Consider the following 27,489-nt stretch of genomic DNA (forward strand, 5'->3'; position numbering starts at 1 on the left):
TCTCCTCACTTCTACAAATCCCACTTCCCTGAGATCCTAAATTTTTCCTCTTACCACTGCCATTCCCAGATGCTACCTACCACCAGAATAAACTTATTAGACATGCCCTTTCGGAAGCCACTTGTCAACTCGCTGCTGACTGGAAACAACCCCTCCCGACCACTATCACCTCAGTTATCACTAGGGTTTGGTCAGTTCACCGCATGGAATTTATGACCAGTGTTATTGAACACTCTTCTAAATCCTTTGATAAAACATGGGGCCCCTGGATGTCCTTCTTTAAGGCTAACTCTCCTTTCACGTAAATCCCATTTCTCTTCTCTTTTTTTTTTTCTTTCTTACTTGTTTTCTGTCTCTCCCTTTTTCCTCTCTTTCGACAGTTCTAGCCACGCCGTCTCCTTTTCTTTTCCTACATTTTCTTCCTTCTCCTCTTGTAGTCTATAGTTTTATGATGTTTATGTCCTCATGCTTCAGGACTCTTTCTTTGCAAATGAAAATGAAAAATTGGATCTAATAGTGCAGATGTGACATGTTATTGGACGATCTAGCCTGTGTCTCTCATTCATTTAACTCTGCTGGCTTCAAACTTAATGCCTTGATATGTCTTGTATGCTTTGTGTGTTTCTGATGGGATGTGTTCTGCTTTGTCCTTCAATAAATATATTCTTCAAAAAAAAAAAATCCATTTAGTTGTTGTATTTTCAAAGAGATACATTTCCAATATAGTCCCAAGAGTCAAAATAAAGTGAGCATATAAAATGCATGGCCAAAATAATTAAAACCTCTTGTAATCAGTGTTTCGTCATTTCAAATACACCCATTGCTAACAGGTACTGAGCCCAGTGTCGGACTGGCCCACAGGGGTACAGGGGAAACCACCGGTGGGCCCCACCCCCTCCTCTAGTGACCAGATTTTGAACTTGAATTACACATTATGCATATGTTACATTATACTGCACAGGACTTTGGGGTACTTTCTACAGTGTTATTAATCTGGTACATTATCATGCATGCACTAGCGGTATTTGCTATATATCTGTATCAAGGGGCTTGTATCAAGGGGCCCAGAACCTGCACTACTGGTTAGCCAAGCCTCTAAGCATGGGACCCTATCACTGTATTTCCCTGGTGGGCCCTCCATGCCCCAGTCCGACACTGACTGAGCCCTAACCTCAACCCCACTGAACATCTTCGAGACAAATTGGAACGCACCTGGAATCCGAAAATCAATGTCGGGCCTCATTTTTGCTCCTGTGACTAAATGGATGTGAAACTCCACAGTTAGGCTCCAAAATCCCGTGGAAAGTCTTCCCAGAAGAATGGATGCGGTTGCAGTGTGGCCAGGGAAGTGCTTAAAATACTTTTTTTTTTCCAGAATTTTTTTCTAAGGGTGCATGGCCATGCCTCCTGTGATTATGCCACGCCCCCTGAAATGGACCTGGGCCCATCCAGACTCCCTACTGCCCTGGCTGGGGGGCATGCCATGCTTCTGTGAGTGGGTGCTTCTCATGTTCTAGACATGCCCCTAAAGAGGTGTGGCCATGCCCCTGCATGCTGTGTTCACACCCCCTCCAGGAGGGGTGCGGGGGGCCCAGGAAGTTGTTGTACTGGGGCCCAGGATTTCTCTTGGCAGCCCTGAGGGTGACCAACCTTATATTAATGCTCAGGGTTCTGGAATGATAGGTGATGTTCAGCAATCCACACTGTACTTTTAGTTCTGTAGTGTAACTTGGATCACTTTAACAGCACATAAATAGATTGCAATAAAAATGTCCCCAAATTTAAATTGGAATAACATTGTTTCATAGGATTCAGTGATTAGTCAAATCCATTTAATAAGAAATCAATATTCAGCCAACAACCGAAAGTGCCTCATTACTTTCATACTCTTACTAAAAACATTAATTGGGCACAAAATGCTAATCTACACTCCCTGTCACTACAGTCCTGGCACTCGTCTATCCACCTCCTCGGGTTAAAACACTAAATTCATTATGCTTCCATTATCTAAGTAGATGAAGCATATTTAATTTAGATGAATGTCTTGAGCAAGGGTTGTCACTCAGTGTGTGGATCGAGCCTTTCACCTCCAATCTCACTACCAGTAGCAGACAAAGGAGTGAGGTGGGTTTAGTACATGCAGGTACAATGTGTCATAACAGCAGGATATGCATTGAATGCTACAAAGGCTTTCAAATAAGTCCTTTTAATTATGCATCAACTTTTAATATTCGTACAAAGTTACATTTATAGAGTTATACAGTAATTTTGAAACATCTAAAATAAAAATATATTCTCAGTCATAGAAAACTGAACTAGTTTCATTCGCATGTCTGCTCTTTCTTCATCTGTTAAAACTTAATAAACATTGATTAGAAAATAAAATTGAACCAAAGTGCTAAACCAGACTGTCAGGGGGTATTTAATTTCTGTAAGGCAAATCTGCGTGATGTTGGGTGATGTGCAGAATGCATATTACATCACCTCAATATCAATTCTGTATCACCTAAACATCACGCGTTTTGCCATGCACTCAGCAAAACACGTGATGTTTAGGTGATACAGAATATTGAGGTGATGTAATATTGTATGGAATTGAATAAAAATGGTTCATGGGCCACCCCTATGGGACTGTGTGGCAAAACGCGTGATATTTAGGTTATACAGAATTAATAATGAGGTGATGTAATATCGCATGGAAATGAATAAAAATGGTTCATGGGCCACCCCTATGCGCACCCCTACGGGAGTGTGTGGCAAAACACGCAATATTTAGGTTATACAGAATAATGAGGTTATGTAATATCACATGGAATTATATAAAAATGGTTCATGGGCCATTCCTATGGGAGTGCGTGGCAAAATGCATGATATTTAGGGGATACAGAATTAATATTGAGGTGATGTAATATCACATGGAATTGAATAAAAATGGTTCACGGGCCACCCCTATTGCACCCCTATGGGAGTGCATGGCAAAACGCGTGATATTCATGTGATACAGAATATTGAGGTGATGTAATATCATAATGAAACTGAATAAAAATGGCTCATGGGACAAAAAGGTTAAAGGAGAAACCTATCACATTAAGTTTGCACTACCAACTAGCTAAAATGTTTTCCTTGGTCCCCCTCTTTAGCCACAGACTCATGGGCCGCAGCTGATTTTCCCTCTTTCCAGTTTAGTTCTCAACAAGCAAAACCCCTTCACAAGATTTCTGGGTTTGGGCCAAGGCAAGAAGAGGAACACAGGAACCCTGGATGGGGGTATCAGAGTATAAACCTTTTACCATGTGGTAGTGCAGCTTTAAAGCACATCTTCCTGTTTCCATTACTGTAAATCAAAGAGATGTAATTTATGAGATATTACTCCATTAATAATAATTGGGCACTTTGACAAGCAGGGGAAATAATACTGCCGTGCATCTTGGCGACAGCTACGCTTACAGGGGCTAATTCAGAACTCTGTATTGCAGACTGATTTTTAGCAACGTGCATGCTCTGTAGCTGGGCATGTGCTGCGGGCAACTCAAAGTAGTAGGCAACTTAGTGTCATCTCTATGTTTTGCTAAATGGCTGTAGCAGGGCGGCAAAGGGGACCTCGCAAGTTGCATGTATGTCTTGAGTACGTGTCATGCACGTGTAGGCAGAACTGCAGCATATGCAGATACAAGCGCACACAGACATCCGTCTAATCTGTCTTGCATCTGGTATCCAGCTACTTCCACACATGCAAGGGAGGTCGTGGCGGTGCAGTCACAGGGATGAGCGCAACTCTACAGACGGACGAATATCGCATTTACTGTATTTCCGTGCGTGCAGTTGCAGGTGATTTGTGTGAGGATCTGCACCAATCAGAGCATTACACGTTTCTATCACCCTTTTCGTTGTACAGCAGCAACAACTGTGATAATGAGAAAAGAAAAATATAGAAGTAACTTTCCACTTACTTGCTTTAGATCTTTAAGAACTTGTTCGTCTATGCCTTCTTCTGCAAAAAGGTCAGACACGCTTTCAATAACATCTTCAATAATGGACTTGTAAAGTTTTGGCTAAATAAAGAAAAGACGACCGTAAAGTCACTATGGTCTTATTCTAGATTTACCAAAATATAGAAACAAAATAATCATTACAATAATATGAAGCACTTCAACAGGGAGCCGCTTGTATGCGGGGAAAACTCCACCTCTTCTCCTTACTATATAGAGCTTGTGGCAGCTGCAGTAGTTCACATCCCTCCCCAACCCCCTCCCTGAAACCCATCCGTAATATTGAATGACGCAGGAAATAGTATTCTTTATAGACTTGGGTCCCCCTTGTAATCTACCTACAGTCAGCATTCACAACCTCTCCATCACCAGACCCTCCTTACTGCATCACTGAGACCCTGGGACTTCATCTATGACCTCCCACTGACTTCTGGAGGGAGGAGGCAGGACCAAACAGGATCACCACCATATAACCAAATCGCTCATATCTTAATATACATGCAACTCATGCATATATGTGTAATTGTGGAGGGTTTTACTGAACACACTTGAAATCTACACTTTGGGATCAAATGTGATCAAACTGAACATCAGTCCCATTGGGTGTATCAGGCGAAAGACTTTGTGGCATGTCATTATTCACTTTTGTTGCAGTCCACGGTCTGACAGAGGAACAGAGAAAAGACTAAGGAGGGTATCCAATTAGCTGCAGTCATTAAGCACGGCTAATGTATCCCCCGGCATCTATCCAGTTAGCACTGACAAGTCGCCACTTATCAGAGATTATGCCTCAAGCACGTAATCCCCGATAACCAGCCCTTGTAGACCCATTTTTTCCGCAATAAACACAAGGGTCCAGGAACTTATCCCGGATCCCATTCGTTTTCGGACAAAAACAGGACATTTTTGGGCCGAAACAAATGGCCTATATTTGGATTGCCCAATAACGACTATTACACTAAAATCGCGATATCAGGCCGTTTTTTCGGCCGTGAAATTATCACTGCTAATAGAATACCCCCTTACACTGGCATATGGATCCTGGTCTATATGGAGAGCACACAAGGCTTAATACTAAAATGTAAACTGCAACGTGGACAAGAAAGAGTGCCCAGGCTTAACCATACTAACTAAATAGGATTTTAATACCTACCAGTAAATCCTTTTCTCGTAGTCCATAAGGGATATTAGGGGAAACTAGTACGATGTGGTATAGACGGGGTCCAAAGGCTCCTCCCCTCTATGCCCCTTCCCATAGGCAGTTATAGGTAAAAACGTGCCTGAAGGAGAAAGGACATATATGAGTGAAGGAACATAACAGAAAAGGTGGTGAGAATTACACACCAGCACACCACTAACATACAACAACCAGCAACGGCTGGTAACAACAGCAACAGCTGAACAGGTAACCATAAAACAAGAACCTGCAGAAAAGTCAATGCACTGAGGCGGGCGCCCAATATCCCTTATGGACTACGAGAAAAGTATTTACCGGTAGGTATTAAAATCCTATTTCCTCTAGCATCCCGGGCGTGAACGTGAGGAGACTGCTGTAGCACCGCCTGCCCAAACTGAGTATCCTCTTTGGCCAGGGTACCAAACTTTTAGAACTTACCAAAAGTGTTCTTCCCCGACCAGGTAGCAGCACTTGCATAGTTGCAAGGCCGAGACTCCACTGGCAGCCGCCCAGGAAGTGCCCACTGATCTAGTAGAGTGGGCCTTTAGAGACTTAGACGTAGGGTGTGCTGCGTGCTGTGGCTGTGACAGCCAAGGCGCAGTGCCCCGCTGAACAAACAGCCCCACAGGACGGTGGTCCTGCAGGGGAGAAGCGGCTCTGCACCTCGTAAGGCCGGTGACTGTTCCACTTCCCCCCCCCCCCCCCCGCCCTAACTCCCACGGTGCAGGTATGCTGTTGCCCAGACAGCATACCGAAAAAAATAAAAAAAGTTTTAAATGAAATTGAAAAAAACTTTCTGGAGCTGCAGAGATGTGCATCCTCTCCTGAGGGCACTTTTTTCTAAACTGCCTGTGGGAGGGGGCACAGAGGGGAGGAGCCAACACACCCAGTTGAAGAAATTTAAAGTGCACTGGCTCCTTTGGACCCAGTCTATACCTCATCTTACTAATTTTCCCCAATATCCCTTATGGATGCTAGAGAAATATACGTTAGGGTAAGAACTCACTGTTAATAACGGTAGGATAACAATGGGATATCAATGGGATATGATGAAGCGACAGCGGATTTGCACCAATCGGTCAAAGCTTGTCCGGCCTCCCAGCATGCAACGGGCCCATCCATATATCCCTGCCTCCTTGGTCAGGCAAATCATTTGTATTCCAAATCTCAAGGCAGGAGCATCATAGACAGCCTTAATCAGGCGATAAGAACGCACATGCATACCCTTTCGTACAAGAAGGAAGAGGTTAGCGAGTAAAAGGATCCTCAAATCAGGTGCGTCAGAGTGGGATCCCTGTGGACTTAGGAGAAATACCATTATCAACGGTAAGTTCTTACCATAACGTATATTTCTCCGACAGGGTCCACATGTTATCCACAGGATAACAATGGGATTTCCCAAAGCAATTTAGTGGTGGGGACGCTCCTGATTGGACAGGAGAATCCTTTGCCTGAATTCAGCATCATGAGAGGCAAAGGTATCCAAGGCATAGTATCTAATGAATGTGTTAATGGAAGACCATGTGGCTGCCTTACATATCTGTTCTGCTGGAGCACCATGTTGTGCTGCCCATGATGGACCTACCTTACAAGAAGAGTGAGCAGAGACATTAGCCGAAACAGGGAGATCAGCCTGAGAATATGCTTCTGAAATAGTCATCCGAAGCCATCTTGCCAGTGTCTGCTTATCAGCAGGCCATCCTCTGTTGTGAAATCAGTAGTGAATGAAGAGGGAATCCATCTATCTGATGGCACTGGTACGATCTACGTAGATCCTTAATGCACGGACCACGTCCAGCAATGCATCTCCCGCAGAAAGGCCCGGTACCTGGAAAGCCGGGACTACAATTTCTTCATTAAGGTGGAATTTAGACACCACCTTCGGAAGATACCCAGATCTAGTTCTGAGAACTGCTTTATCTGGATAAATAAAAATAAAACATGGGGAATGACATGATAATGCCCCTAAATCTAAAACTTTTAGCTGATGCCATAGCCGGTAGAAAAAAAACATTAGCTGTCAACCATTTAAGATCCACTTTATTAAGTGGTTCAAACGGGGCAACTTGAAGGGCTTTCAGGACTAGATTAAGGTCCCAAGGCACTGTAGGAGGAACAAAAGGAGGTTGAATGCGCAGCATTCCCTGGAAAAAAGTATGCACAAACTGTAAATTGGCAATTTTCTTTTGGAACCATACAGTCAATGCCGACACTTGCACTCTTAAGGAAGCCACCTTCAAACTTTTATCGATTCCTGCCTGAAGGAATGCTAAGACCCTGGAAACTCAAAGACTTAGTGCCCATTTTACGTTCACTGCACCAATGAATATACAGTAGGTTTGCCATATTTGGTGATAAATGCGAGCTGAGTAAGGTTTCCATGCTCTGAGCATAGTTTGAATTACCTGTTGTGAGAATCCTCTTGACTTCAGGATAGAGGTTTCAAGACCCACGCCGTCAAAGACAGTCGATCCAGATGTCTGTGATAACAAGGACCCTGCATCAGCAGATCTGGACGTTGAGGGAGCAGAAGTGGAACATCCAGCGACATACTCTGCAGATCTGTGTACCAATGTCTTCTGGGCCAAGCCAGAGCTATTAGTATCACGGCACCTTTTCCTTGCTTTATCTTTCTCAACACCCTGGGTAATAGGGTGATTGGAGGAAACATATAAGCCAGATGAAAATCCCATCTCACCGACAGGGCATCCACAAAAATCGCTCTGGGATCCTTTGTTCTTGACCCGTATGCGAGCACTTTGTTGTTCAGCCGGGACACGGTGAGATCTATCCCCACTTGTCTTTTAGAGTCTGAAAAACCTCCGGGTGTAGAGCCCATTCGCTTTCCTGAATGGCATGTCGACTGAGGAAGTCCGCTTCCCAGTTTAGGACTCCTGGAACGAACACTGCGGACAAAGCTGGATGATGAAGTTCTGCTCACTTTAGTGTGAATGCCAAATTGCTTTCTCACAAATATTTAAAATGCCCACTCTAATATATACTGCAGATGCCAGGCGCATCTTATTACCATATAAGATAAAAGTGCGCTGTACATCGCATAACACTGCATCCCATAAGAGAAAACAATACACCCACACATTATCTGAGTTCCAAAGCTCATTGATGTATATATTTGTTATTAAAAGGATATGGATTAAATATATTACAAAGTACAGTATACCTATAGTTACATGGATACAATAGCACAGTAATCAGTTAATACAAAATACATACAGTTACAGGCCAGCGATACAATTACCATATCTTTCAATGCATCCTCCTCTTAATATCTCTCTCTCAGCAAATAAATACAGGAACTGATCTGGCAATAGCTCCATCATAGTCTAGTCCAAAACAGCAACTGACCTCCTGTGTGATCAGCAATGTGTTATCTAGTTTTTGGGGGAGGGGACTTACTCATTCATGATGAGTCACTAGTCTCTTTGTATATGCTAATCAGGTTTAGCCTTGAAGACATCCAAAGGGCTGGCCTGAGCTTCCTGTCCACTACATGTTTGGAATATCTATTGTTCTAATAAAAGTGATTTTAGCTTTTATACATTTAATCATAATTATTTGTTGCAATGTCCTACAACTTATTAACAAGTATCAAATGAATCTACACATTAATCTGATTGCTTTAATAGTAAAATATGACAGGTCTATCTTGCTTCGTTCAAATAATACACATACATGACATTACTTCATTATATAATTTTAAATCATCATGATGTCTGGCGCTTGATATTATTCTAATTATGTACTGCATGAAATAAGTGTCGAATCCATCTCTGTGGCATGTCCGTGTAAATGCGTGTGTTACCATATATTGCTGTGCTCGCTGCGCGAATTTGCAAGTATAGCGACTCATATGTGTGTAGTTTGTATGTTCTTTTTATGTAATATTTTTGACTTCGACATTAGTATGTGACTTACCTCCATCGCTTTTCAGCTGCGAGTTCCTCCCTGATGGTTGACGTACACTACTGCCGTTGCATCGTCCAAGCAGATCTGGACTGGTTGGAGTAAAAACCTTGTCCTCGATGAGCAGGAGGAACTGGAATGACAACTCCTGAGTGAAGCAATTTCTGAACTGCCTCTAACAAAGCCCTGGCCTTCATCTCTACCCGAGACGGGCTGGTACAAAAAAAACCTTCGAGGAGGGTGCTTCTTGAAGGCAAAAGAATAGCCTAGAGATACCGCTTCCTGCACCCATGCATCTGTTGTAGACTGCAGCCAGATCTGTGCAAACTGTAGTCGGCCCCTCCATCCTGGGGTCTCCCAGGTGGAGGCCCGCACCATCAGGCTGATGGCTTATCTGTTTTTCCAACCGGTCCTCTAGTAGCCCAATGCTTTTTAGTCTTACCAGATTTGCTGTATTGGGGCTGCTTGCCATCACTTTTTCCTTGAGACCGAAAAGCCGGAACTTTAGGTTTGAAATTGTATGTGGAAGGAAACTTGACCTTCTTGGAGTCTGCTTCTGACTCCAGAATAACTGTCAATTCTTTACCAAAAAGAATATCTCCAGAAAAGGGCAAAGATTCCAAAACCTTCTTTGATTCTGAATCAGCTTTCCACATACGTAGCCAAACTGCTCTGCGAGCAGCTATTGTTGAAGTTGATGCCCTGGAGGCAATAGTACCCATATCCAGTGCTGCTTCTTCCAAGAACACTGCCGCCTGTTTTATATGAGCTATATGGGATTTTTGCGCTCTAGAAGCTATTGAAACATCCCCCTTCAATGAATCAGCCCAGGCAGCCACTGCCTTTGCCATCCAAGCTGAAGCCACGGCGGGCCTTATGACTGCCCCAGACAGGGAAAAAATGTTTTTTAGAAAACCATCTATTTAATGATGTTGAAGGCAAAGGTAATGTAGATTTTCGCACTAATCGAATTACATTCGTATCTACTTTAGGAGCACCTCCCTTTTTAAACAATCCCCAGCTGGAAGAGGATAATAGGAATTCCATTTCTTAGGAATTCTAAACTTATTAGGCGTAGCGCAAGCCTCTTCCATAATTTCCATCAGCTGATCTGACCCTGGAAACTCGGGGCCTAATTCAGATCTGCTCGCTCGCTAGCGTTTTTCGCTGCGCAGCAATCAGGTAACTACTGCCAATGTGTATACACCGCAATGCGCAGGCGCGCCGTACGGTTACAAAGCGGATCGTTGTTGTGCACTGGTTCTAGCGAAGAAACCATTCGCACAGCCGTTCGCAAGGAGATTGACAGGAAGAGGGCGTTTGTGGATGGCAAATGACCGTTTTCTGGGAGTGTTTGGAAAAACGCAGGCGTGTCAAAGCGTTTGCAGGGCGGGTGTCTGACGTCAATTCCAGGCTCGAATAGGCTGAAGTAATTGCAGAGGCTGAGTAAGGTCAGAGCTACTCAGAAACTGCACAAGCTGTTTTTGTACAGGGCGGCTGCACACGCGTTCACACACTTGCAAAGCTAAAATACACTCCCCTATAGGCGGCATCTATCTGTTCGCAGCGCTGCAAAAAATAGCTAGCGAGCGAACAGATCTGAATTAGGCCCTCAGTCTTAACTGTTTTGGGACGTTTAAACACAGGTGCCTTGGTTTTTAACACAGGCTCTGCTGAATGGCTTTCATTGCTTTAATTAACTCGGCTATATCCACTGATCTTAGACCTTCCTCCTCCTTTTCGTATGCCGAAGTAGAATTTATTGAGATTTCATCTTCCGATGAATCCTTCTCTGAATCATGTGTAGCCTGTGAGGGTGAAGATTTACTTACCACCATCTTATCAGCTTGTTTCTTTTGAGAGGCTGCTGCTGGAAGTAATACACCATAGGTGGGATTCTGCATGTAAGGGTTAATAGTGTAACCTATCCCTGGTACAAGAGTTGGAGGAATTATCCGTTCAGCTATACTGGATAAAGTCTGTGCAAACATAGACGAAGGTGGATCAATCTGCACCTGAATCTGCCTTGTATTTTTCATTAACCCCTGGTGAAAGCTAAAACAATTTGCACACAAACCATCCTGAACCAGATCCTGAGAGGATAACACAGCTTTGCAAGACAAACATGATATGAGTGTTGGTGTTGCTGTGAGTGTACGTTCCTCACCTTTGCTGCTCTTAGACATGATAAATAATCAACACTTCCACAGTGTACTACACAATTTGTGACGGTAATCACTTTACACTTCTTATGGTGCCCATACACTTGTGAGATAATCGGTGCTAACCTTCGATTTCGACCGCATCTGTGAGAGAAATAGTAGGATTGTATGCACATTTTAGGTAACTTTCGATGCGATGCGCGGGTACGCCGGCCAAATCTCACGTTTCAAGATAGTATGTGCTGCACTTAATATTTATCGAATCGCAGTGCGAACACGTGTTTTTAAAACACATGCTATATATCGCACTGCGATGTGCGATGGGCACCCGCCGGTAGCGGATGGAGGACGCTCCCACTCGGCAGTGACGTGCCCATCACGTGATTACCATACAATCTATTGCATGGTAATCACTTTGGCAGTTCAGGTGCAATTTCATTGTACCTGAACTGCCTATGCAATGCCCCGCAATGTTGTGTCACCATTAAAGTGACATACAATCCGACCCTACCCATGCACCAGCATTGAGGATCGGAATAAACTGACTGAAAATAGAATTTTAATACCTACCGGTAAATCCTTTTCTCTTAGTCCGTAGAGGATGCTGGGGACTCCGTAAGGACCATGGGGTACAGACGGGATCCGCAGGAGACATGGGCACACTATAAGACTTTGAATGGGTGTGAACTGGCTCCTCCCTCTATTCCCCTCCTCCAGACCTCAGTTAGAAAACGGTGCCCAGGGAGACGGACATTTCGAGGAAAGAATTTATTGTTTAAACACGGCGAGTGTCATACCAGCTCACACCACGAACATACCGCAGAACGTGGCATTCAATAGAATACCAGCCAACGGCATGAAAAATACACAGCCACATGCTGAGAGAATACGTAACACAACCAGTGTGTCAACACAACCAATAATAAGACACCGCATGCCATGGCATGCACAACGTCAGCAACAGCCTGACAGAAAAGAACCACAAGAGTGTAACCATAACCAATTACTGCAGACACAGTAAACACTGGGACGGGCGCCCAGCATCCTCTACGGACTAAGAAAAAAGGATTTACCGGTAGGTATTAAAATCATATTTTCTCATACGTCCTAGATGATGCTGGTGACTCCGTAAGTACCATGGGGTTTATACTAAAGCTCCAGACCGGGCGGGGGAGTGCGGACGACTCTGCAGCATCGATTGAGCAAACATGAGGTCCCCATCAGCCAGGGTATCAAACTTGTAGAGCTTAGCAAAAGTGTTTGAACCCGACCAAGTATCCGCTCGGCAAAGTTGAACCGCCGAGACTCCTCGGGCATCCGCCCAAGAAGAGCCCTCCTTTCTAGTAGAATGGGTCACCATCGAATTCGGTAACGGCAATCCAGCCGTAGAACGAGCACGCCGAATGGGATCACAGATCTAGCGTGTAACCGACTACAGAGAAGCAGGCGCCCCAATCACGCTGGGAGCATATCGGACAAACAGAGCATCTGTTTCCGCAATCCGAGCCAAATTGGCAACATAAATTTTCAAAGCTCTGACTACATCGAGAGACCTTGAATCAGCTCAAGTAACCCCAGGCATCAAATAGGCTGTTTTTTTACGAAACACCTAACCACTGTTGGCAGAACTATTATCTGAGTTCTCAATTTCGCTCTATCCACCTGGAAGATCAAACAGGGGCTCATGTGAGACCCAGCCGCCACTTCCGACACCCGCCTTGCGGACGCCAAAGCCAAAAGCATGACCACTCTCCAAGAGAGAAATTTTAACACAACCTTTCAGAAAGGTTCCAATCATTGTGACCCAAGAAAACTCAACACCACGTCAAGGTCCCACGGTGCCAATGGGTGCACAAACGGAGGTTGGATGTGCAGTACTCCTTCCACGAAGGTCCGAACTTCCGGAAAGGTCGACAATTATTTCTTGAAAGAAAATTAATAAGGCCAAAACCGCTCTTGAATGGAGCCTAACTTTCGGCCTGCACCCACACCTGCTTGCAAAGAATGGAGAAAAACGACCCAACTGAAAATCTTCCGTATTAGCCTTCTTGGATTCACACCAAGACACACATTTTCTCCAAACACGGTGGTAAGGCTTTGCCGTTACTTCTGTTCTAGCCTGAAGAAAAGTGTAAATGACTTCACTGGAAATACCCTTTCCGGCTAGGATATGGCGTTCAACCGCCACGCCGCCAAACGCAGCCGCGGTAAGTTTTGATACACGCCCGGATCTTGCTGTAACAGTTCCTCACGTAGAGGAAGAGGCCAGGGATCCGCTATGAGTAAATCTTGAAGAACTGGATACCATGCCTTCCATGTTCAGACAAGAACAATGAGGATCGCCAGAACCTTTGTTCGCCTTACGTTTATCACCTTCAGAAGAGTGAAAACGGAGGGGACACATAGACCGACTGAAAACACCCAAAGTGCCCCGACGACGTCCACTGCTATAGCTTGAGTGTCCCCTCAGGCGAGACACCAATATGTCGAATTGAGGCACACCTCAAAGACCTGTCGCTTCAGTGAAACTTCTCGATGACGACTGTAAATCTCCCGGATGGAGATCGCATCTGCAGAGGAATCTATTTCTCCGTCGTTCACATCCGGACCGAAGACTGCTAATATAGCGTTTACCAGTCCTTTCACCCAGCAGAAAACTTTTACAGCATCCGCCATTGCCGCTTTGCTCCATGTTCCGCCCTAGGGGCTTACTTACAGCACAGCTGTCAAGTCGTCCGACAGAATTAACACGGCAGATAACAAAGCATATGTTCATTGAAAATAGCTCTTAATTCAAGAAAGCTTATTGCAGACAAGCTTCCCAGCTTGACCTTTTCCTCTTGAAATACTTCACTTGCAAGGACTGCTCCCCAGTCTCGGAGATCTGCATGCACGGACAACCAGGATCTCATCCTGGATTCGAACCTTCTTCCCTCTAGGAGGTGAGAACTGAGCAGACACCAAAGGAGCGATATCCTGGCCATTAGGATTATATGGAAATGGGTACTGGTGCTGGCTGTTAGACCAATAAGGGACGATAATTAGTATAAAATTATCACAAACTTTTAATAGACATAATATAAAATATGTAAATTAAAAACCATTAATTAGATAAATCAGATGTAATCATATTATCTTTGTCTGTTCCTAGGTCAGAAACAGAAGATGTTAGACAGTGTTGATTAAGATCAATTGGATCCCACTTATGATGTATATTACATGTACACAGTCTCCGGTTAGGACTCCCTCCTCATTAGCTTTGGATTCACTTTAAGATGGTAATAATTACCCAGTCCTTATGGATGTTATCCCCAGGATCTCAGTTTAGCAGGTGAGAATCCAATTAGCAGCAGGGGAATAATTCCAGGTTACAAAGGGCTTGTAGTGTCCAATGGGGGCAAAGGGTCCAATTGTTACCGGAAGTGCCAGGTGGGTCCACAGCTGATGGTCACTGTCCTTAACTCGAGTGAAGGACAGTGACCATCAGCTGTGGACCCACCTGGCACCTCCGGTAACAATCTGATTTATCTAATTAATGGTTTTTAATTTATATATTTTATATTATGTCTATTAAAAGTTTGTGATAATTTTATACTAATTATCGTCCCTTATTGGTCTAACAGCCAGCACCAGTACCCATTTCCATATTGCGGTTTCACTTTATTTAGGGGCTGACCCCCCCTTTTACTGGCTGCTGTTGACAGCGCACTCATACTCATACTCTCTGTTTTTACCCATTAGGATTATAGTCTGGCACATGTGCAGGTGAGACTCGGACCATATTTCCAACTGGCCCCGTGAAAACCACTCTGGCATTTGACCTGCTCACTGAAAAGCCTCTTAGGCCGCACCATCTTCTTCATCAACAGAACATATTGATGGATTGTCACTGCAAATCTGATTCGACTCTGGATCCTCAGACCTCTTTCCACAGGAAAAACACAGAACTTCAACCATTCAGTAACTACTCTGATACCCACCTCCGACATCTGCGTCGTTGGGAACAACAGCCATTCCCTGTGTTGAAGAGCAGTCAGAGAGAAACAACGATTTGCACCACTTGTTTCTTGACCTCGCCTTAATCAGGAGAGCGTCTCAGTACAGAATGACAATAGCTCTTATTATTGAAAGAACCCATCATACTGCCATCACTCAGGTGAAATGGCAAAAACAATCCTGGATATCAACCCAGGTAAGCCGAATGCAAAGAAACACGCATTTAACCCCTTTTCTACCTTTACGTGCTGGAGCTCTCTGGTCTGAGAGAATCCATCCTGTAGGTCAACCACGTAAAGAGAAATCTTTGGGGGGGGGTTTTTTGGGGGGAGGGTTTACACAGGGACAGCAGGACAACGCCCTGAACCTGACGCAACACTGGTATGGCGTCGCGTACTACCTCCCCTTCCAGAGGGGAAATGGCAAGATCTATTTGAAAAATCAGTGAGGGGAAACATCTGTAAACGCCAGAATGTCCCCCTTTGTATTCTATACATAACTCACAGGTCCTAGTCCATTCCCGGACTGATTGAAAAGTAGTAGACGAGTTCCCACCGGAGTAGGCTCCAGCCAGACAGACCCAGCGACATGCAGTGGATGTGGTAGAAACAGAAAACGACATCCACTTCTGCGAACCTAACAAGGCTGCAGAACTCTTACCTTTTCACCTTCCACTATCTGCCTGTAGTGTGTTTTTCCACTTTCATTTTGAGGGTGACTCCAAATCCAGACCTCCATGGGTTAATAAATTTGATTTCCATTGATAATTTGTGTGTGATTTTGTTGCCAGCACATTCAACTATGTAAAGAACAAAGTATTTAATAAGAATATTTCATTCATTCAGGTCTAGGATGTGTTATTTTAGTGTTCCCTTTATTTTTTTGAGCAGTGTATATATATATATATATATATATATATATAATGCAGGGAAGGACTGGCACTCCAAACAAATCCAAATGGAAATAAGGCCCAGGTGCCCGTGAAAGGGAATTTGCATGCAGAAACTAGAACACGGCACTCAAAAGGTCTTCATACATATGCATAAAGCAGACTTGACAACAGCCGATTAAACAGCCATGTAGTGTCATCACTACATGGCTGTTTAATCGGCTGTTGTCAAGTCTGCTTTATGCATATGTATGAAGACCTTTTGAGTGCCGTGTTCTAGTTTCTATATATATATATATATATATATATATATATATATATATATATATATATATATATATATATATATATATATAAATATATATATATATATATATATATATATATATATATATATATATATAATAAGAATTTACTTACCGATAATTCTATTTCTCGTAGTCCGTAGTGGATGCTGGGGACTCCGTCAGGACCATGGGGAATAGCGGGCTCCGCAGGAGACAGGGCACATCTAAAAAAGCTTTTTAGGTCACATGGTGTGTACTGGCTCCTCCCCCTATGACCCTCCTCCAAGCCTCAGTTAGGTACTGTGCCCGGACGAGCGTACACAATAAGGAAGGATCTTGAATCCCGGGTAAGACTCATACCAGCCACACCAATCACACCGTACAACTTGTGATCTGAACCCAGTTAACAGTATGATAACAAAACGAAGTAGCCTCCGAAAAGATGGCTCACAACAATAGTAATAACCCGATTTTTGTAACAATAACTATGTACAAGCATTGCAGACAATCCGCACTTGGGATGGGCGCCCAGCATCCACTACGGACTACGAGAAATAGAATTATCGGTAAGTAAATTCTTATTTTCTCTAACGTCCTAGTGGATGCTGGGGACTCCGTCAGGACCATGGGGATTATACCAAAGCTCCCAAACGGGCGGGAGAGTGCGGATGACTCTGCAGCACCGAATGAGAGAACTCCAGGTCCTCCTTAGCCAGAGTATCAAAATTTGTAAAATTTTACAAACGTGTTCTCCCCTGACCACGTAGCTGCTCGGCAAAGTTGTAATGCAGAGACTCCTCGGGCAGCCGCCCAGGATGAGCCCACCTTCCTTGTGGAATGGGCATCTACATATTTCGTCTGTGGCAGGCCTGCCACAGAATGTGCAAGCTGAATTGTACTACAAATCCAGCGTGCAATAGACTGCTTAGAAGCATGAGCACCCAGCTTGTTGGGTGTATACAGTATAAACAGCAAGTCAGACTTTCTGACTCCAGCCGTCCTAACTATATATATATATATATATATATATTTTTAGGGCCCTGACCACGTCTAGTAACTTGGAGTCCTCCAAGTCCCTAGTAGCCGCAGGCACCACAAGAGGTTGTTTCAGGTGAAAACGCTGACACCCCTTTATGAAGAAACTGGAGACGAGTCCCAGTTCTGTCCTGTTCAAATGGAAAATTTTAATATGGGCTTTTGTAAGACAAAGCCGCCCATTCTGACAATCGCCTGGCCGAGGCCAGGGCTAACAACATGGTCACTTCCCATGTGAGATATTTGTCAACAGCATGGTCACTTTCCATGTGAGATATTTCAAATCCACAGATTTGAGCGGTTCAAACCAATATGATTTTAAGAAATCCCAACACTATGTTGAGATCTCACGGTGCCCCTAGGGGCACAAAAAAGCTGTATATGCAATACATCCTTTACAATCTGGACTTCAGGAACTGAAGTCAATTCTTTCTGGAAGAAAATCTACAGGGCCGAAATTTAAATGTTAATGAACCCCAATTTGAGGTCCAAAACACTCCTGTTTTCAGGAAGTGTAGAAATCGACCTAGTTGAATTTCCGTCGTGGAGCCTTCCTGGCCTCACCCACGCAACATATTTTCACCACATGTGGTGATGACGTTGTGCGGTCACCTCCTTCCTGGCTTTGACCAGGGTAGGTATGACCTCTTATGGAATGCCTTTTCCCCTCAGGATCCGGCATTCAACCGCCATGCCGTCAAACGCAGCCGCGGTAAGTCTTGGAATAGACATGGTACTTGCTGAATCAAGTCCCTTCTTAGCTCCCCAGGCCCTTAGTCCTTCTGTGAGCATTTCTTGAAGTTCCGGGTACCAAGTCCCTCTTGGCCAATCCGGAGCCACTAGTATAGTTCATACTCCTCTATGTCTTATAATTCTCAATACCCTGGTTATGAGAAACAGAGGAGGGAACACATACACAGACTGGTACACCCACGGTGTTACCAGAACATCCACAGCTATCGCCTGAAGGTCTCATGACCTGGCGGAATACCTGTCCCGTTTTTTGTTCGGGCGGGACGCCATCATGTCCACCTTTGGTCTTTGCCAACGGTCCACAATCATGTTGAAAAACTTCCCTATGAAGTTTCCACTCTCCCGGGTGGAGGTCATGCCTGCTGAGGAAGTCTGCTTCCCAGTCGTCCACTCCCGGAAAGAACACTGCTGACAGTGCTATCACATGATTTTCCGCCTAGCGAAAAATCCTTGCAGTTTTCACTGCCCTCCTGCTTCTTGTGCCGCCCTTCTGTTTACGTGGGCGACTGCCGTGATGTTATCCCACTGGATCAATACCGGCTGACCTTGAAGCAGAGGTCTAGCTAAGTTTAGAGCATTATAAATTTGCTCTAAGCTTATTTATGCGGAGAGAATTCTCCAGACTTAATCACACTTCCCTGGAAATTTTTTCCTTGTGTGACTGTTCCCCAGCCTCTCAGGCTGGCCTCCGTGGTCACCGGCATCCAATCCTGAATGCCGAATCTGCGGCCCTCTAGAAGATGAGCACTCTGTAATCACCACAGGAGAGACACCCTTTTCCTTGGATATAGGGTTATCCGCTGATGCATCTGAGGATGCGATCCGGACCATTTGTCCAGCAGATCCCACTGAAGAGTTCTTGCGGGAAATCTGCCGAATGGAATTGCTTCGTAATAAGCCACCATTTTTACCAGGACTCTTGTGCAATGATGCACTGACACTTTTCCTGGTTTTAGGAGGATCCCGATTAGCTCGGATAACTCCCTGGTTTTCTCCACTGGGAGAAACACGTTTTTCTGGACTGTGTCCAGAATCTTCCCTAGGAACAGTAGACGTGTCGTCGGAAAAAGCTGCGATTTTGGAATATTTAGAATCCACTCGTGCTGTCGTAGAACTACTTAAGATAGTGCTACTCCGACCTCCAACTGTTCTCTGGACCTTGCCCTTATCAGGAAAGCGTCCATGTTTCTTTTAAGAAAAATCATCATTCCGGCCATTACCTTGGTAAAGACCCGGGGCGCCGTGGACAATCCAAACGGCAGCGTCTGAACTGATAGTGACAGTTCTGTACCAGGAACCTGAAGTACCCTTGGTGAGAAGGGCAAATTTGGACCTGTAGGTAAACGTCCCTGATATCCAGTGACATCATATCGTCCCCTTCTTCCTGGTTCGCTATCACTGCTCCGAGTGACTCCATCTTGATTTGAACGCTTGTATGTAAGTGTTCAAATATTTCAGATCTCACCGAGCCGGTTGGCTTCAGTACCACAATATAGTGTGGAATACTACCCCCTTCCTTGTTGTAAGAAGGGTACTTTGATTATCACCTGCTGGGAATACAGCCTGTGAATTGTGTGAGGGGGAGACGTCTCGAATTTCCAATGTACACCTGGGATATTACATGTAGGATCCCGGAGTTCCCTTGCGAGTGTTGCTGAAACTCTTGAGATGACCCCCTACCGCACCTGAGTCCGCTTGTACGGCCCCAGCGTTATGCTGCGGACTTGGCAGAAGCCGTGAGGAGCTTCTGTTCCTGGGAATGAGCTGCTTGCTGCAGTCTTCTTCCCTTTCCTCTCCCCCTGGGCAGATATGACTGGCCTTCGCCCGCCTGCCCGTATGGGGACGAAAGGACTGAGACTGAAAAGACTGTGTCCTTTTCTGCCAATATGTGACTCGGGGTAACAAAAGGTGGATTTTTCAGCTGTTGCCATGGCCACCAGGTCCAATGGACCGCCCCTTTATACGGCAATACTTCCATATGCCGTCTGGAATCTGCCTCACCTGACCACTGTCGTGTCTTCGTCTGGCAGATATGTACATCACATTTACTCTTGATGCCAGAATGCAAATATGCCTCTGCGCATCACACATATATAGAAATGCATCCTTAAAATGCTCTATAGACAATAAAATCCTGTCCCTGTCAAGGGTATCAAAATTTTCAGTCAGGAAATCCGACCAAGCCCCCTCAGCGCTGCACATCCAGGCTGAGGCGATTGCTGGTCGTAGTATAACACCAGTATGTGTGTATATACTGTTATGATATTTTCCAGCTTCCTATCAGCTGGCTCCTTGAGGGCGGCCGTATCTGGAAACGGTAACGCCATGTTTTTTATAAGCGTGTGAGCGCCTTGTCCACCCTAAGGTGTGTTTTCCAACTCGCCCTTACTACTGGCGGGAAAAAGGGTATACCGCCCATAACTTTCTGTCGGAGGAACCCCACGTATCATCACACACTTCATTTAATTTATCTGATTCAGGCAAAACTACAAGTAGTTTATTCCCACCCTACAAAATACCCTTATTTGTGGTACTTGTGGTATCAGAAATACGTAACACCTCCTTCATTGCCCTTAACATGTAACTTGTGGCCCTAAAGGAAAACTACGTTTGTTTCTTCACCGTCGACACTGGGGTCAGTGTCCGTGTCAGTGTCTGTCGACCGACTGAGGTAAATGGGCGTTTTTACAAGCCCCTGACGGTGTCTGAGACGCCTGGACCGATACTAATTTGTCCGCCGGCTGTCTCATGTCGTCAACCGGCTTGCAGCGTGTTGACATTATCACGTAATTCCATAAGTAAGCCATCCATTCTGGTGTCGACTCCCTAGAGAGTGACATCACCATTACAGGCAATTTTCTCCGTCTCCTCACCAACATTTTCCTCATACATGTCGACACACACGTACCGACCTACAGCACACACATACAGGGAATGCTCTGATAGAGGACAGGACCCACTAGCCCTTTGGGGAGACAGAGGGAGAGTTTGCCAGCACACACCAAAAGCGCCATAATGTATATAACAACCCTAGAAGGTGTTGTTTCTATATATGGGCTCTTAATATATAATTATATCGCCAATTTATGCCCCCCTTCTCTTTAACCCTGTTTCTGTAGTGCAGGGGAGAGTGGGAGCCTTCCTCACCAGCGGAGCTGGTCAGGAAAATGGCGCTGAGTGCTGAGGAGAATAAGCTCCGCCCCTTTCACGGCGGGCTTTTCTCCCGGTTATTAGGAAAACTGGCCTGGGTTAAATACATACATATAGCCTTAATGGCTATATGTGATGTATTTATTTGCCTCTAAGGTAATCTATATTGCTGCCCAGGGCGCCCCCAGCAGCGCCCTGCACCCTCCGTGACCGAGATCAGTGAGCCGTGTAGCAACAATGGCGCACAGCTGCAGTGCTGTGCGCTACCTTCATGAAGACTGAGGAGTCTTCTGCCGCCTGTTTCCGGACCTCCGTTCTGCCGTTCTTCAGCGTCTGTAAGGGGGATCGGCGGCGCGGCTCCGGGACGAACCCCAGGCTGACCTGTGTTCCGACTCCCTCTGGAGCTCAGTGTCCAGTAGCCTAAAACTTCAATCCTCCTGCACGCAGGTGAGTTGCAAGTCTCTCCCCTAAGTCCCTCGTTGCAGTGATCCTGTCGCCAGCAGGAATCACTGATTAGAAACCTAAAAAAAAACTTTTCTAAACAGCTCTTTAAGAGAGCCACCTAGATTGCACCCTCTCGGACGGGCACAAAAACCTAACTGAGGCTTGGAGGAGGGTCATAGGGGGAGGAGCCAGTACACACCATGTGACCTAAAAAGCTTTTTTAGATGTGCCCTGTCTCCTGCGGAGCCCGCTATTCCCCATGGTCCTGACGGAGTCCCCAGCATCCACTAGGACGTTAGAGAAATATATATATACACACACACACATATATCTTGACAAAGGGACCTGCGTGTCCCGAAACGTCGATACCCCTATGCTGATTTCCTGATGCTACTAATAAAATAAGGCTTATGAAGACTGGTGAGTGCTCCTGATATGTACTTCTATATTTGAATGGACTGGTCCTGGTGACACATGCCCATATGGATGCTACCCCAGCAATTGATATAAATGGCTAGAGTGTGGACTGTACGAGAATATATATATATATATATATATATATATATATATATATATATATATATATATATATATATATATATATATATATATATATATATATAGATAGATATAACCTATACGCAAGTGGATTGTCCAGACCTGTCAGGTCCCTAGTGACAGTAATGTGTATGACCATGTACTGACATGCCCCAGATGTGGATCTACCAGGAACGTTATGGTCGACAGAAACTTAGTAAATGTCGACAGCAAGGAATAGTAAGCGGGCAAAAAATAATAATAATCTTGGAACCCCGAGAGGTCTGAGGGAAGCATACATATACAATTTCAATAACACTCCCCCCACATATACCTAAATTATATATACAGGTTGGGTATCCCATATCCAAATATTCCGAAATACGGAATATTCCGAAATACGGACTTTTTTGCGTGAGAGTGAGATAGTGAAACCTTTGTTTTTTGATGGCTCAATGTACACAAACTTTGTTTAATACACAAAGTTATTAAAAATATTGTATTAAATGACCTTCAGGCTGTGTGTATAAGGTGTATATGAAACCTAAATGAATTGTGTGAATGTACACACATTTTGTTTAATGCACAAAGTTATAAAAAATATTGGCTAAAATGACTTCCAGGCTGTCTGTATAAGGTGTATATGTAACATAAATACATTCTGTGCTTAGACTTAGGTCCCATCACCATGATATCTCATTATGGTATGCAATTATTCCAAAATACGGAAAAATCCCATATCCAAAATACCTCTGGTCCCAAGCATTTTGGATAAGGGATACTCAACCTGTATATATATATATATATATATATATATATATATATATATATACACACACACACACATACACACACACATATACACACATACACAGGTACAAGGCAATAACAGCCTGACAATTTTTTTACCCAGGATATACCGTTGATGCCTACAGGGCATCCACAAACAACTGTGTCTCCCCTAGCGTGTTTACTTTTTTAAGCACACAAACACCAACCTGCTAATACTTAATTTTCCGAATCAAGTACCGCCATGCGCCGGCGAAGCCGACAGTTATCCCCACAGCAGCTTGTGACAAAGCCCTCACACCTGTCGACATATGTCTACTAACCGATAGTGGGTAAACAAACAGGGAAACAGTGAATTTATGTATCACAAAAAGGATTATGTGTCCATTATCAAACATAATGCTATATGACACCCCTATAGCATTAAAACACACTGTGCCCCCCCTCCTTCTTACTATACAGCAAGTCTTGGCGGGGACCTGAGGAAAATGGCGCTGACTCCTCTGTGAGGGCCAAGCTCCGCCCCTTCCCGGCGCGCTTAACCCCGCTCAAAAAAACTATATATAAATCCCTTGATGAAGTCCTGTTGATGACGGACGAAACGCGTTGGCACTTCCTGCTGACATTTCCTCTAATGGACAGATAAGCCATTTATCATCTTGAATTCTGTACGCATGCATTCCAGTTATTTATGGACAGATAAGCTTGATATAATCTTTTATCCTGTACGCATGTTATACAGCCATTTCATGTTTTTATGTATTTTTATGTACTTTTATGTCATTTTTGTGTATTAAATATTTTATCTTTTATATATACACTGCCTAGGCTATATATTGACTGCATACTTGGGAATATGCTATTTCCCTAATTAAGCCAAACGTTACATAGCCAGTGATATATCTTGATATTGTACAAAAAAAACAGTACACACTATGTCCGTTGTTCTTCTTTTTTAACATGTATTAAGCATCAAAGGAGCATCGCCTGAATCTAGCTTCTCTGGTTTTTCAGATAAGTTTTCTAACTGGTTTTAATATACACACCATTGATACCTTCATTATACTCACCTTGTTTTATAATTCACACTCTTGGGCGCTTATTTTCACCAATTCCTCCAAATCCTTATGTGTGCATGCCAAGCACATTTTTATGTATTATAAGCTGCCACTCATTTAAAAGTTTGAGAAGTGTTTTTATTTTGTATTTTATATTGATATTTTATCTATACAAAAGGTTATTCTAATTTTAAAGGTATAGAAAGCCTATAGCCGCACCTAAGCGCCGTAGACTTTACTTCTATATATAAATACCTATATTTAGCTGGGGGGACCTATATACAGTGAGTAACTCCCTGATATAGATATAGATAGATATATATATATATATATATATATATATATATATATATATATATATATATATATAAATAAAACGCTGCCCAGGGAGCCCCCCCTGCGCCCTGCACCCTCGGAAGCCGTTGGTGTGTGGGAGCAATGGAGCGCAGCACGCACGCTGCGGTACCCTGGCGGGGTGAAGCTACCCGGTGTCCGGGCAACTAAATATGTTCCCCCTCCAGCGATCCGCCCAGGGCGCTCCACTCCAGCGCCCTGCAAGAGCCGACATGTGCGGGAGCAGGGAGAGCAGCGCTACCGCTGCTGCTCCCTCCTTTTCGCGGTACACTGGCGGGGCGGGTACCTAAATATGTCCCCCCGCCATTGATCTACACAGTATATGCCGCCCAGGGCGCTCCCCCCCAGCGCCCTGCAAGAGGCGATGGAGTGCGGGAGCAGGGAGCGCAGCGCTACCGCTGCTGCTCCCTTCGTTTCGCGGCACACTGGCGGGGTGAACATACCCTGTGCCCGGGCACCTAAAAATGTCCCCCGCCAGTGCTATAAACCTCAGCAACATGCCCCCAGGGCGCTCCCCCCCAGCGCCCTGCCAGAGAAGTTGGTGTGGGAGAGCATGGAGCGCAGCTGTTACCTCCATTACTGAAGTCTTCTGCCGTCACTGAAGTCTTCTGTTCTTCTTATACTCACCCAGCTTCTTACTTCTGGCTTCTGTGAGGGGGGTGACGGCGCGGCTCCAGGAACAAGCAGCTAGGCGCACCAAGTGATCGAGCCCTCTAAAGCTAATGGTTTCCAGTAGCCTAAGAAGCAGAGCCTTTAACTAAGAAGTAGGTCTGACTTCTCTCCCCTCAGTCCCACGATGCAGGGAGCCTGTAGCCAGCAGGTCTCCCTGAAAATAAAAAACCTAAAAGTCTTTAGAGAAACTCTGTAGAGCTCCCCTAGTGTGTGTCCAGTCACTCCTGGGCACAGAGTCTAACTGAGGTCTGGAGGAGGGGCATAGAGGAAGGAGCCAGTTCACACCCATTCAAAGTCTTAGTGTGCCCATGTCTCCTGCGGATCCCGTCTATACCCCATGGTCCTTACGGAGTCCCCAGCATCCTCTAGGACGTATGAGAAATATAGTAAAGTCAGCAATCACACTAGCAGTCACGTTATACATTAGTATAATAAGCAATATGAGCATATCATCAACATTTTAAGTATGTAGGAGAACATATTACTGCATCATGTTTAAAAAGATCTAACGTATTCAGACGCAAATGCGAAAGAAACAACAGTAAATGTATACAGACTCATATGCAATAGGCACTTATCTAACTATTCATACTCAAAGGGTAGACAGAGACTTAGTCCTGTATTGCCCGTACTCAGTAGAGTGGGATACAGAGAGACTCATCTCGCTTCCAGGACCGATCAAAACGTTAGCGAACGCTGAGTGGATCGAGACGCTACTACTGTACACTGCCGCCCCATGAACCAATAGTGAACACAGATGCTCAGTGAACACCGAAGCACCAATCACACAGCCGCCTATGCTGCGACTGGGTCCCCTTCGTGTACAGGGTCTCAGACCGAAGCGGAAAACAGTTCATGGTGGGAGACTCGGAGGAAACTGGTCATGAACCGGGGGGAGGGGCGACCAGGAGAGCGTCTGACTCCCCACTGCTGACATTAACCCTAGGGATCGCGGCCTCATACTATTCCTGGAGCCTCTGATCCCTAAGGCCTAGCGCTGGTGCACCCGTGGTGGCAGCAGTGTCAGAGACTGTTTGGTAGTCTCCTCCCAAAACAGTGCGGCTGTGTTCGTATTCCCCTACTAAGCGGAACCGATGCCTTACCTTCTCTCCGTGCTCCGGCCACAGCATGGTAACGTCTGGTGGACCTGCTAGTATATCCAACACAGACGCCCACCAAAACAGCACTGTACTCGTAGGTAAGCGTTGTCGCAACCCAGTGGAGAGTTGTTGGAGCGACTCTTTCTAAAAGGTACGTGTAAGATCACTCAAGAAAAATAATAAGACTATAAAAATAAAAAAGGAAACCTTAGGGCTGCTAAAAACCAGCAGCCCTCTGAATATGGTCCGGCTCCCGCCGCACCAAAGAAAAAACTGATTTGCCTGAGCCAGGAGGCGGGGATATATGAACGGGCCTGTTGCATGCTGGGAGGCCAGAAAAGCGCTGACCAATTGGTACAAATCCGCTGTCGCTTCATCATATCCCGTTGTTATCCTGTGGATAACCTGTGGACCGTGCCGGAGAAAATAAGATTTTAAACCCACCAGTAAATCTTTTTCTCCTAGTCCGTAGAGGATGCTGGGGACTCCGTAAGGACCATGGGGTATAGACGGGCTCCGCAGGAGACATGGGCACTCTAAAGACTTTAGATGGGTGTGCATTGGCTCCTCCCTCTATGCCCCTCCTCCAGACCTCAGTTAAAGACCTGTGCCCAGAGGAGACGGACAGTACGAGGAAAGGATTTTTATTAATCTAAGGGCAAGATACATACCAGCCCACACCATCCACACCGTACAACTTGGAACATACGAACCAGTTAACAGTATGAAACAACACAGCATCAGCCAGAGACTGATCAAAACTGTAACATAACCCTTATGTAAGTCTTGCAGAAAGTAGTCCGCACTGGGACGGGCGCCCAGCATCCTCTACGGACTAGGAGAAAAAGATTTACCGGTAGGTTTAAAATCTTATTTTCTCTTACGTCCTAGAGGATGCTGGAGACTCCGTAAGGACCATGGGGATTATACCAAAGCTCTAGAACGGGCGGGAGTGTGCGGATGACTCTGCAGCACCGATTGAGCAAACATGAGGTCCTCCTCAGCCAAGGTATCAAACTTGTAGAATGTAGCAAAAGTGTTTGAACCGACCAAGTCGCCGCTCGGAAAAGCTGTAATGCCGAGACGCCTCGGGCAGCCGCCCAAGAAGAGCCCACCTTCCTAGTGGAATGGGCCTTTACGGAATCTGGTAACGGCAATCCAGCCGTAGAATGA

At 44.9% G+C, this 27,489-nt stretch overlaps 1 protein-coding gene across 1 annotated transcript in view; it reads right to left on the minus strand.

The window, feature by feature from the left end:
- GTF2A1L (general transcription factor IIA subunit 1 like) overlaps nucleotides 1-27,489 on the minus strand; it is a 431,363-nt gene that overhangs the window by 378,592 nt on the left and 25,282 nt on the right. The window contains exon 2 of the mRNA XM_063918693.1: nucleotides 3,951-4,052. Within this exon, the coding sequence (XP_063774763.1) occupies nucleotides 3,951-4,052 (102 nt within the window). The remainder of the gene's footprint in view (nucleotides 1-3,950; nucleotides 4,053-27,489) is intronic.

The sequence above is a fragment of the Pseudophryne corroboree genome, chromosome 4 (assembly GCF_028390025.1).
Source record: "Pseudophryne corroboree isolate aPseCor3 chromosome 4, aPseCor3.hap2, whole genome shotgun sequence".
Lineage (NCBI taxonomy): Eukaryota > Metazoa > Chordata > Amphibia > Anura > Myobatrachidae > Pseudophryne > Pseudophryne corroboree.